This window comes from Brienomyrus brachyistius, chromosome 4 (assembly GCF_023856365.1).
Source record: "Brienomyrus brachyistius isolate T26 chromosome 4, BBRACH_0.4, whole genome shotgun sequence".
NCBI lineage: Eukaryota > Metazoa > Chordata > Actinopteri > Osteoglossiformes > Mormyridae > Brienomyrus > Brienomyrus brachyistius.
In genome coordinates, this window is record NC_064536.1 from 9501272 (window position 1) to 9514815 (window position 13544).

The 13544-nt window shown below is 40.2% G+C and overlaps 1 protein-coding gene across 1 annotated transcript; it reads left to right on the forward strand.

Annotated features, from left to right (window-relative positions):
• The first annotated feature begins 1272 nt into the window (after positions 1-1272).
• LOC125740018 (sialoadhesin-like) lies at positions 1273-13328 on the forward strand. Its single transcript, XM_049010665.1, has 10 exons — positions 1273-1365; positions 5677-6030; positions 7059-7406; positions 7970-8221; positions 8312-8659; positions 11057-11314; positions 11525-11606; positions 12113-12167; positions 12560-12640; positions 12741-13328. Exons 1-10 carry the CDS (start codon positions 1302-1304, stop codon positions 12807-12809), a joined length of 1911 nt encoding a protein of 636 aa, XP_048866622.1. The 5' UTR covers positions 1273-1301; the 3' UTR covers positions 12810-13328.
• Positions 13329-13544: the final 216 nt, after the last annotated feature.

The following is a 13544-nucleotide window of genomic DNA, read 5'->3' on the forward strand; positions in this document are numbered from 1 at the left end:
CAGAAATCGTCTTGAAGTGGACCATTTGGACCAGCTGATGCGCATAAAGTCAAAGCTGCAAGCAGACGAGGCCATCAACCTGGACAACGTGTACAACCACTGGAGACGTGAGAAGGACAAACGGAAAAATGAAGGTGAAATTTGAGTCCTCAATCAGATTTGTGCTCATCTAGTGTCATTTTTTTACAGTTTTCATTTATGGATATTGATCATGAAATACTCATACTAGTTTATGAGTAGTAGAAATGCAAATAATTGTGTCATTATGTACTGTTTTTTGCAGACAGAGTGTTACAGGACTCTCTCAAAGACCACAGTAGGAGCCTCTAACCCAGCGCACCTCAAGAGCTTCACACACTGGCTCATACTCAGGTCAGACAAGTCAGAGCATTATAATAAAAATGTTAAACGTGTTTTCAAAATTGGAGTTTATAGTTGGCTTGGTTTGGTTGCCAGTTCATGTTTTGCCATAGGTAAAACTAAATATTTATACTTCCAAGCGTTAGCATACTGCACAGGTCATGTACGAGATTTTTTGTAATTTTCATTGTAAGTGGGCTAAAGCACTTAATGAAAAGTATTCTAACAGAAATGCAAATGCTGTCATTTGATTCTTTTAATAAACCATGTAACTCGGATGGAAGCGGTGCTGGCGTGACCACAGTGCACACGTCTGACGTTGCTCGCAGTGGTCCAAGGGACCGCTCAGGGAGTTTGTGTGTTTGCTGAGACACATGAAAAATTAGAGGGAACACTGGGCCCGATGTTAACCTGACTTAACATCGAGGATTACTGCCAAGAGAAGGAGTCCTGGTAGACATCACTGCTCCTGTATGCATATATGGAGGAAAATAAGCATAGATTCCTCTGATTGGTCTCTGTGCCTCTCTGATCGTTATGGTGAGTGGCTCAGCAGCCTAAGCCTCTGTGCCTGTAATAAGAAGGTTGCCCAGCCGCAGCAGAACAGTCATATGGCCGTAGGTCCTTGAGCAAGACCTATAACCCCCAGCTCCCTGGGTGCTGTATGGTGGCTGCCCCCTCACAGTGACCACTGAGCTTGCTCTCCCATGCGTGTCTATGTCATACAGACCTAGATGGTGGTGTTAGCAAGTAGACCGTTTCCCCATGGGGATTAATAAGCTATCTCTATTTTATTTCTTCTAATTAGGCAGCTCTGAGTGTGAGTGGTGGGTGGGGGCGTGTTCTCGCTGGGGGGCAGGATGGTACAAAGGCACTCGCTCGCACTGAGAGCTCAGAAGTGAAGGCTGGAGTTTCAGCTTTAGGAGAGCCGGTTGGTTCTGATGAGGATGGAGATCTGCCAGTTCATCCTCCCTCTCTCATGCCTGCTCCTGCTCACCGCAACCAGTAAGGACTGCTTCCTATTTCTGCTTCCACTCATATTTAGTGGGTCAGGGTTCATTTTGAGAGGCCATTCCACAGTATTGATATGTATGATCTTAACATCACATTTCAAATATTTTCACAATGTTAAAAGTTAACTATATGTCTATATTTATTTGCAGTTTTAGTAGTATCTTTGTGTTTTAGTAATGATCCAACATACCTGAGCCCAGTGGAGGATGTGGTTGAGATGTTGGGTCTGTAACTCGAAGGTTGTTTGTTCAAGGCCCAGGGTAAACAGCGTGATTTGGCTTTGACCCTTGATCAAATGTATGTGGCTTTGGGAAAAAAGCATTTGCTAAATAAATGAAAAGTAAATGTGACTATATAAAAAGGGTGGATTCATAACTAGCAGATTTATACCTTTATAATCATTCTATTGTTCACCTATATCATCGTATTAATGATATAACCTACTATACTGTACAAAAATGTTAGGCAGTCAAAGACACTGATGTTTAAATTATCTTCAAGTTGGTGTAAAAGTATTTTATAATCTCTGTCAAAGACATGATATAAAACTGTAGTTGTGCAAATGGAAGTTCACACCTACCAAGAACCAGACTGACGTTCAGTTCACACAGATTAATATGAATTAGTTCACGTTCATAGTTGACAGTTTTGAATTTTGTTCACGGTTCCAAATAACTTCTCGTTTATATCTTCTGAGTTTTTCTTATGAGCTGCTTTGAATGCAAAATGAAATTTTTGTTAAGCAATTAAAATATCAGGAGTATCACCTACTATCAGGTAGCTCTTTGAGTCTATTGATATAAATAAATCATTAGCATCATGACCAGTGCATTAGAGCACATCAACACTGATCAAGACAAAGAATGTGCAAGAAAATCAGGATCATTTTCCAAGGTGTGATTTTTGAGACATCGTAATGCATCGTGTTTCATATCCCAATATGAACATTTTCTGCCTATTGGTGCTACTTCTGGTGTCTGACCATTGTGAACGATGTTTATGTTCACATTCATGAGTAGCAATCTGATTTATTTAGTTCACCATTCACCAAAAATATGAGCATGTTCAGGTAATTGCGTTCATTTTGTGCTTTCATGCACAGCATTGCCCTCGAGTGCTGGTTCACAGTGGTGATCCATACATTCTGGCCTGGGTGTAAGTCAGGTATGCAGTGTGCATGATGGCATCCTTGATGATCTCTCTTGTTCTGGGCTCCCAGGCAGCGGAACAGCTTGATGTCTGGCCACTGTGGCCTCAATGTTTCAGGCAACTGGGGTAGATTGATGCCATGATTTGACATAGTAAATGACGATCTACAGTGTTATTAATGTTTACTAAGCATGTCATTAAGTCAAATTCGTACCTATAAACCTATTTTTAACACAGTTAGCTGGAACATGTCAGTGTTAAATGAGGCCTCATCTCATCATCACTACATGCAAGTAGGCAAAACAAGACCCCTCCCCCCCAAGTCTAAACTTAAATATGAGGCAGTGAGGAGGTGTGGGAGACAGAAGTGAAGGAAATGCTGGCTGCGCTTCCTCTTGACCACAGAGCCTGCCCCCCCCCCCCCCAGCCCACCCCCACTGCCTCTGACCCTTCACAATCTGCATTTTGCTTTTTGTCACAAACTTCTTGTTTTTTTTTGTTTATTTTGTGTTTCTATGGTAACAGAATCCATGAAAAAAAGAAACATACAGCTTGTAATGTCACTTTCAATATGTAATTGTAATGCAGTTTATTTACATGGTTTACAGGACAATTACCATTGTGTTAGAATTAGTTTTAATGAAGGAATAATACGTCAAGAAAAAAAATTACATATCAACTTGATAGTGTTTCTGCAATAACAGTGACTCTCAGTGATAATCAGATAAACATACATCTAATGTGACGCAGACTCACTGATGATGAAATCTAGAAAAAAAGGAAATTAGTTAAAGGCCTTTAAAATGTAACCTATTTCACTTTTACATGCATCCACCCACCTTCCTGCCCCTTCTCCTGGTCACAGAGGGGCTCAGATCCTCTCCCAGGCAGCATGGGGCACAAGGCACAGGAACACCCAGGTGGGATGGTTCACTTACACACACTAACACATGCTGTGGGCCGGGCGTGGGCCGGTTTCCAGTTTGAAGGTATGGCGTAATTATGAGCTGTTTTTACGACTGTCAAAGAGAGAGAGTGCAGGAATCCTTCTTGTGGTGTGTAGCGTAGTGTAACCCCTCCCTCTCCATTTGGTACCAACAGTCAGTCAGCTATGTATGATGGCAGAAGGAGGGGAACCCCCCCCCCCCCCCCCGCCCCGAACTTTATCCCCAATCAAGTAGTTTCGGGTACGGAAAAAAAACACAGGCGGCCACAGATTGGTGGAGGAAGGTAATCCGACATGCAAGACGAGCTTGCAAAGAGTGGTTGCCAGAGGAGACAATGCAAGTTCAAATATGATATCACATGTTACTAACTTCAAAGTGAAGAGCCCCTCAGCATCTCTCTCCCACAGTCTGACCAATAAGCTTAACAAATTCTACTGCCGGATTGACACGGACAGTCAACATCTGTCCATCCATACCTCTCCTGAGTTCGCCACACTCAGACCCATTTTTGTTCCCCCCCTGCCCCTCACCCACTTCTGAGGACAGTCCCATTGTCACCATCTCCCCTGCAACCCTTGCCACCACCCCCCATGCAAGAAGGCACTTCACACCTCCTTCGGCCTCCCCTCCACCCACCCTTCACCCTGCACTCACTGTGACACAAGAAGATGTTCACAACCATCAGGAAAGCAGCAGGCCCTGATGGTGTATCACCTGCCACCTTAAACCTCTATGCGGAGCTGTTAGCCCCTGTCTTCAATGGGATATTCAACACTTCCCTGCAGTTTTGCAAGGTCCCGATCTGCTTCAAGGTTGCCACAATTGTTCCAGCTCCCAAGATAGACAAGATCACTGATCTCAATGACTATCGACCAGTCGCTTTGACGTTATTGGTCATGAAAACCTTTAATCGTCTGATGCTGGCATACCTCAAGGATATCACTGAACTGCTCCTTCAACTGTCATTACAGATTTAGGGTAAATTAACATGTCTTGGTTTTTCTAATTCAATACCGTGATATGTTTGTTTAAGGTTATCATATCGTCAGAACCTCATACCGGCCCATGCCTACTGTGGGCACCTGAGAAACACCAGTGAACCTTACTGCACATCTTTGGGCTACAAATTGAAACCAGAGTCCTTGGACAAAATCTGCGGACAGCTTTTCTATAAAATTATTGTAAATCTCTGGTGAAGCAGTTGGCTCAAATTTTGCCCAGGATACATGTTCCTGTATGTTCGCATGTCCAGCATGTTCCTGCTCTGCGTTGCATTAGTTAGGGAGGTAGGGAAGTGATTGTCTTCTTGTTCCCTTTTTGTTTAGCTAGTTAAGTTAGGGTGGGGATATTATGAACTTAGTCTTGGTTTCTTTGTTGTTTTGGCCATGGTTAATCCCAAAATGTGTCACCGGTATATTTTTGTTTTTGTATTTCCCACTAATTCAATATATCATTTGTTGTCCAGTTACTCATTTTATTCACTATTCTAATCCTCTGCTATGGCTAAACTCTACACTGTGTGGAAACAAGGCCGCAATTCCTTCGTTTGGTTGAATCTGAAAATCATTCTAGATCAGGGGTGGGCAGTCTTATCCGCAAGGGGCCAGTATGTATGCAGGGTTTTGGGATAACATGTAGATCAGCTGTTCACCCAGGTGTGAGGACTCTTCAGCCAATCAGTCCTCTAATCAGTAATCTAATTAGGGAGTTGCAGCAAAAACCCACATCCCTTTGCGGATAAGATTGTCCACCCCTGTCCACTGGCTCTGATTAGGCCCTTATGACTAAGAGCTGTAACACTCACAGTGGGCATGCTCTGCCTTTCGCCTTAAGCTGACTTTCCTGCCCCCATGACCTTGTGCTGGTTTAGGGATGGAAAATGGAAGAAAATTCCAATGATATATTTAAACATATCATACAATTTCCTTGCAGTTAGAAGATGAAAGTCAGATGCAGGTGTATCGGTGAGAGATTTGGCCCGCTTTCGATGTTCAGAAACCCCAAAAAAATGGAATTTGGAAATTGGAAGATCCTTGGTATTAACACTTCAGGTTCCATTAAGTACAAATTTGGATATGAAACAGGAACTAAGTTACAGGGGTACTTTATTTTCCACTGACACCCATGTGATGCAGCTCTGAAAACTCTGAAAAAATGTACCGTATGACTGTAATATTGACATGAACTGTCTGTCCTATGCTTCCAGGCAGTGTCTATTCTCAGTGTCCAGTGCTTTCACGCAGTGCTGACATGAGGCTGGTGGATGGCGGCAGCCGCTGTGCTGGGATAGTGGAGGTTCTTTATTGTGGACAGTGGAGCACAGTGTGTAATCGTGGATGGGGAATGCTGGACGCTGCAGAGGTGTGTAGGCGGATGTCCTGTGGAGATGCTGTAGCAACACCAGGGCGTGCTTTCTTTGGGGCAGGAACAGGATGGATCAAGCCACAGGTGTGCTTTGAAGGGTGGGGGCCATCAGCGTATTGCTGTGGACCCTATGTATGCGGAGGAATCGTTTATCCTCCCTGTGGTTATCATGAAGATGCCGGAGTCATCTGCTCAGGTAGGACGCATGTACTGTTAGACATGCTGCACAAATGACTTGCTTTTAACCAGAAACGAGTATCTCAAAGAAGCCTTTAACAGTCCAGCTTCATTCCTAAGTTTCTGAACAAAAAAAAATCTTTTTAGAAGGATTGACTCTGTTTAGATAAATTTTAAGTGCTTAAATTTGTGAATTATATTTATATAATTATAGGTTATACAGATGGAATATAATTTGAAGTTTTGTGGTGTTATTGGTCAAATGGTATAATTAGTTTTAGATTACAATAAATAACATTCTCATCCATCCATCTATTTTCTATCTGCTGGTCCTGATCAGCGTTACAGAATTTACAGAAGGTACAGCAGCATAAAATGTAAAACAATACAATACAATAGGAATATGAAAGGCACAATGTAGCCAAAAGTGGGGCATTGGGAAAAAAAAACAACCCATGCAAATGTGTGGCGATCCATAACTCCAGGCCGTTTGGCAGTAAGAGGTCAGAGGTCAGGAAGGAGACACATTGTTGAGTCTAATGGCAGCTGGCAGACATGGCCACAGGTAGCACTCCCATTAATATTATTTCGAATAATTCAAATCGCGTTTTAAATTCATTATTGTATGTGTGGAGTTTGAATGTTCTCTACATGTCATCATGGGGTTTCCTCCAGGTACTCCGGTTTCCCTGCATAATCCAAAAACATGCCAAATTGCCCGTAGGTATACATGTGTGTGTGAATGGTGTGTGAGTGTCCCCTGCGTTAAGGTGGTGCAGCCTGGGTTGTTCCCTCCAGCCTTTGGGATAGACTCTGGACCCCCTCAACCCTGAACAGGACAGCAGTTACAGAAGACAGATGGATGGACCTTGATGAAGCATGAAGCATGGTATCCTAGAGGTTGAAAAAATGCAAATGTATAATTTTAACCTGCAAGGAAAAATATCTGCTTGCTTCAGCATATCACCTGAGTAATGAATTAAAAAATTAATCATCCACATGCATCTTGATATTATATTGCCTTCCATAATATTGTATATTTTCCAGGAGCTTTGGATATAAACTGTCCAGTGAGTCCAGTCTGTGCTGTGACGGGATCTACTGTGGTGATTCCCTGTGAATATGCTTATCTACAGTCCCTCAGAGTGGTGACATTCATGTGGTGTCGTAATGATCACTGTGAACCCTCAACACTTGTCTGTCGCAGTGATAGTACAAACATTAATGCTCACCACTGGGGCAGAGCAGAGTGTTTTGGGGATAGAGTGAAGAACTATGCATTAGAGATAAAGGACATTAAATACACTGATGCTGGAGTTTATAAATTAGGGTTTACATCCGGTTACGATACACAAATATGGGTTACTGGGCCTGGAGTGACTCTTCAAGTAGGTGGTAAGTCCTGCTTAAACACTTTTAATGAATGCTGTCATTAAACATAACAATTCAATGTATTCTAATGAAAGTAATGAAATAAACTCTTCATTCTAAAGGTGCTGTTCTATAAGAGTCATTTTTAAATGATACAGAATGGATCATGAGTAGGTTAACATTTAAAAAAGTGAGAAGTCATCTAGTAGTTCTGTGTTTTGACGCTAAATTTACTCGTGAAAAGGGCGAGAATCAGTGAATGAAAAATTAAGTATGGATTTCTGCAGAATTAAAGGTAACCCCATCTAAAAGAGTGAGGGAAGGAGTTTCTGTGAATCTGACATGTAACACGAAGAGTTACTGCTGGCGATGATCATAAACAAACAGCAGAATATCAGAAAGGAGATTAAACCATTCAGAAGCTCAGAAGCTAACTGCACTGCAAAGCATGAGATGTGTTTCTGAACAATGCTTATTGCTAGTTTTAGGATTTATTCTCTTTGCCGTTTTAGGTGTCATGATAGAAATGCCTCAAATACAAATGCAGAAAATGCCTATTACTAATTCTTTATACTGTACAATTTCAGAATTAAAGGTTGTGATGACTCCATCTGCTGGAAGTAGAACATTGAGAGAAGGGGAGTCTGTGAATCTGAGATGTGATACAGAGAGCTGCTCTCTCAGCCAATCGAAATTCACCTGGTTTAAAGACAACCAGCCAATCACAGAGACAACGTCCACACTTCACTTCAGTCCTGTCTGCAAATATCACTCTGGAAAATACTCATGTGCATTGAAAGACAGTAAAGTGTCTAACAAAATGGATTTAATTGTTCAAGGTAAAATGCATTTTTGTAGCTTTTCTTCTTAAGTAAAATAGTATAAACAACATTGATTTAACTTTTCACTATGTTTTTTGCTGGTATTAGGTGGTGCATGGACTGTAGATTATCCAGAGAAAACCATATGTGCAGTAAGGGGATCAGCTGTGGTGATTCCATGTGAATATCATTATCCAAAGTCATACAGTGTGGAGTCCATGATGTGGAGCCATAACACAGGGGACTGCACTGGAAACTCATATGTCTGTCACAGTAATAATATAAACGTCAAATCTGAGTACAGGGGCAGAGCGCAGTGTTTGTGGGACAAAGTCAAGAACTGTATGTTAAAGATAAATGACATTACTGACACTGATGCCGGAGTGTATAGATTTAGGTTTACAACTAATGGGTGTGAACAGTGTGGTCAGCCTGGAGTAGCACTTCGTGTTGGTGGTGAGTCTATACTTGGTTGAAGTTTCACCAAAGTATTTGTATCACATAGCATAAACAAATTGCATTCTATGGCAGATGCCTATTTTCCTGTAGAAACCTTATAAACGACAGAATCAGTTACTGCTGGCGATGATCATTAACAAACAGCAGAATATCAGGAAGGAGATTAAACCATTCAGAAGAGAACTGCACTGCAAAGCATGAGATGTGTTTCTGAACAATGCTTATTGCTAGTTTTAGGATTTATTCTCTTTGCCGTTTTAGGTGTCGTGATAGAAATACCTCAAATACAAATGCAGAAAATGCCTATTACTAATTCCTTATACTGTACAATTTCAGAATTAAAGGTTGTGATGACTCCATCTGCTGGAAGTAGAACATTGAGAGAAGGGGAGTCTGTGAATCTGAGATGTGATATGGAGAGCTGCTCTCTCAGCCAATCGGATTTCACCTGGTTTAAAGACAACCAGCCAATCACAGAGACAACGTCCACACTTCACTTCAGTCCTGTCTGCAAATATCACTCTGGAAAATACTCATGTGCTTTGAAAGACAGTAAAGTGTCTAACAAAATGGATTTAATTGTTCAAGGTAAAATGCATTTTTGTAGCTTTTCTTCTTAAGTAAAATCGTATAAACAACATTGATTTAACTTTTCACTATGTTTTTTGCTGGTATTAGGTGGTGCATGGACTGTAGATTATCCAGAGAAAACCATATGTGCAGTAAGGGGATCAGCTGTGGTGATTCCATGTGAATATCATTATCCAAAGTCATACAGTGTGGAGTCCATGATGTGGAGCCATAACACAGGGGACTGCACTGGAAAATCATATGTCTGTCACAGTAATAATATAAACGTCAAATCTGAGTACAGAGGCAGAGCGCAGTGTTTGGGGGACAAAGTCAAGAACTGTATGTTAAAGATAAATGACATTACTGACACTGATGCCGGAGTGTATAGATTTAGGTTTACAACTAATGGGTGTGAACAGTGTGGTCAGCCTGGAGTAGCACTTCGTGTTGGTGGTGAGTCTATACTTGGTTGAAGTTTCACCAAAGTATTTGTATCACATAGCATAAACAAATTGCATTCTATGGCAGATGCCTATTTTCCTGTAGAAACCTTATAAACGACAGAATCAGTTACTGCTGGCGATGATCATAAACAAACAGCAGAATATCAGAAAGGAGATTAAACCATTCAGAAGCTAACTGCACTGCGAAGCATGAGATGTGTTTCTGAACAATGCTTATTGCCAGTTTTAGGATTTATACTCCTTGCCGTTTTATGTGTCGTGATAGAAATACCTCAAATACAAATGCAGAAAATGCCTATTACTAATTCTTTATACTGTAAAATTTCAGAATTAAAGGTTGTGATGACTCCATCTGCTGGAAGTAGAACATTGAGAGAAGGGGAGTCTGTGAATCTGAGATGTGATACAGAGAGCTGCTCTCTCAGCCAATCGGATTTCACCTGGTTTAAAGACAACCAGCCAATCACAGAGACAACGTCCACACTTCACTTCAGTCCTGTCTGCAAATATCACTCTGGAAAATACTCATGTGCTTTGAAAGACAGTAAAGTGTCTAACAAAATGGATTTAATTGTTCAAGGTAAAATGCATTTTTGTAGCTTTTCTTCTTAAGTAAAATAGTATAAACAACATTGATTTAACTTTTCAATATGTTTTTTGCTGGTATTAGGTGGTGCATGGACTGTAGATTATCCAGAGAAAACCATATGTGCAGTAAGGGGATCAGCTGTGGTGATTCCATGTGAATATCATTATCCAAAGTCATACAGTGTGGAGTCCATGATGTGGAGCCATAACACAGGGGACTGCACTGGAAAATCATATGTCTGTCACAGTAATAATATAAACGTCAAATCTGAGTACAGAGGCAGAGCGCAGTGTTTGGGGGACAAAGTCAAGAACTGTATGTTAAAGATAAATGACATTACTGACACTGATGCCGGAGTGTATAGATTTAGGTTTACAACTAATGGGTGTGAACAGTGTGGTCAGCCTGGAGTAGCACTTCGTGTTGGTGGTGAGTCTATACTTGGTTGAAGTTTCACCAAAGTATTTGTATCATATAACATAAACAAATTGCATTCTATGGCAGATGCCTATTTTCCTGTAGAAACCTTATAAACGACAGAATCAGTTACTGCTGGCGATGATCATTAACAAACAGCAGAATATCAGAAAGGAGATTAAACCATTCAGAAGAGAACTGCACTGCGAAGCATGAGATGTGTTTCCGAACAATGCTTATTGCTAGTTTTAGGATTTATACTCCTTGCTGTTTTAGGTGTCGTGATAGAAATACCTGAAATACAAATGCAGAAAATGCCTATTACTAATTCCTTACACTGTACAATTTCAGAATTAAAGGTTGTGATGACTTCATCTGGTGGAAGTAGCGCATTGAGAGAAGGAGATTCTGTGAATCTGACATGTGACATGGAAAGCTGCTCTCCCAGCCAATCAGAATTCACCTGGTTTAAGGACAACCAGCCAATCACAGAGACATGGTCCACACTCCATTTCAATCCTGTCTCCTACCATCATGCTGGAAAATACTCATGCGCATTAAAAGGATATAGAGGGACTTTGTCTAATCCCATCCTACTTCTTCTTCAATGTGAGCATTTTGTCAGATACAGTTTCATTCTCACAGTTTTGTTTACAAAACTTGTTCATTTGGGCTCAAATTCTCAAATTATAAAAATACCAAAAGAAACAGAATTAAGAGTAATAATAAAAAGAGATTTGTCTTGATTAACATGCATTTTTTTATTGGCACAGCACAGATTTATAATTTCCCTTTTATAATGGTCTTATCTCTTTTCAGCTAATGGTAATCCGATGACAGTAATCCTAGTGGTACTGGGAGTCCTGCTGTCTGTTTTACCTATAATAATTTGCATAATATGGTGAGTGTTTCAGGGTTCATTTGCTTTAAAATAACATTTTAAATATTTGCAAATATTTATTTATTGATGCTTATCAGGATCATCCATACCATGCATTCAGATATCAGCAACTCGACACAAAACGTCTAAATTAACCTAATTAAAGACAATGAAATTAAATGAATCCCAGCCCTCAAAAACAAGACCCCTCCCTCTTCCCCTGCCCCAGAGACCCCCTTTCTCTCTCCAGTCCGCACTGTTTTCCCTTCCCTCTGTCCTGCCTGCCCCTCATTTCTCTCAGCTGACCTTTCTCACAGCTAACCAGCTAACCTAACCGTCTTTATGCTCAACTGATTAGTAGAAACAAAATCTTGGTCAGGATTCGTACTTTCTGTACCTGAACTGCCCAACACTGATAATTGTATCGGCTGCTTTCGTACATCCCTGGTTGGAACACATCTCTTGCACATCACCTTGTCAGTGTGCCGTGTTCCTGCTCAGGGGCTCCCTGATATTCTCTCTTTTAGGAGGACGATTAAATTACTGTGTAACAGAGGAGGTAACAGAGGAGGAAATAAACAGGTGAGATGACTGTAATGTAGGGGGTTCAGTGTAAGACCATGTTTACAGATAAAACAAACTGCCGGTCTGGTAATACTCAGCTAAATTTAAATTTTAGTTACCATGTTCAAACCTAAATTCGATAAAAGTTGAGAGTGTATGTTAAATGCAAATAAAACCAGAATGTTGTAACTCAGAATCCTTTTACAGCTGTAGTCAATGAACGGTATCAGCCAGTAGTCAGACTTTGTAAGGGTTCTGCTGTAGCATCATTGAATGAGGTACTAAACCTGAATTTCTCCAGTTAAATATCACTCTGCAGAAACTGGTAAAATGGGGACTGTGGCTAAAATCTTCAGCATGTTAATGTAAATGAAATGCAAAAACCTGCATATAATGTTTTGTCTCTACAGAGCTGTCATTCTGATTCTGACAATAATACATATGCAGTTATAGATGTGCGTAAAAAGTCACCTGAATATAACACTCTGATGGTGAGTCTCTTATAAGTAAATCAGGTAATCATAGATGTTTCAGATCATTAATAGTGTGTGACTTTATTATGTCTTGTGTTTCTTATCTTACATGCTGAAGACTGCAGCCAATGACAGAGACCCTGCACGTCAGGAGTCACATCCAGTTTATAGAAATATGATGAAGTGAAAGTGGCGATATCAGGGATCAAACTGAAACTGTAGGTTGAAAACAGTGAGCAAGCAGTTATTTAGAGCTATACTGTATGAATGTGTGCATTTGGCAGAAATTAAAACTTTTCATTTTGCTTAGTTCTGAACATTCCTATTTTTGATAAATTTTGTTGCAGAACATTGGTTACATGTGTAGCGAACTGCCATATAAAATTGTTTTAGCTTAGCTTAAATAGACATTAACTTACATATATAAGGTGCAATTTTACCGTAAATTGCTAATGTTTTTCCATGATTTCAGCACAGTCAGATGGGTTGATAATTCATAAGAAAAGTAGCAAAATGATTAATTGAAAGAAAATTTACAGTGGTGATTGTATTTATTACCTATTTTTATATATTTATAACATGTTTTATAACCGTTTTAACCTATTACCTATATGTCCTTAACAAGCAAAAAAATGTGTTAATGCTGATCCCTCCAGCAAAAGAATAGCTTGCTAGAAGAAAACTGAAAAAGAGGAAAAGGATAAGAAATTACTGTGGTCTAATTTTACTTAGTTTAGCGTTCTTAATATTTTTTTCATGGTAACATGCAACTTTCTTTTGCTGTTTACCATTGACACAGAATGGCAGCATGTCATAATATTATACATCACTATTTTAGATATTATATAAGAAAAAACAGACTGATAAACGGTGGGCTGCATCCAGTGAGGGAGGGAGAAAAGGCCCGAGTTGACTGGCCTAG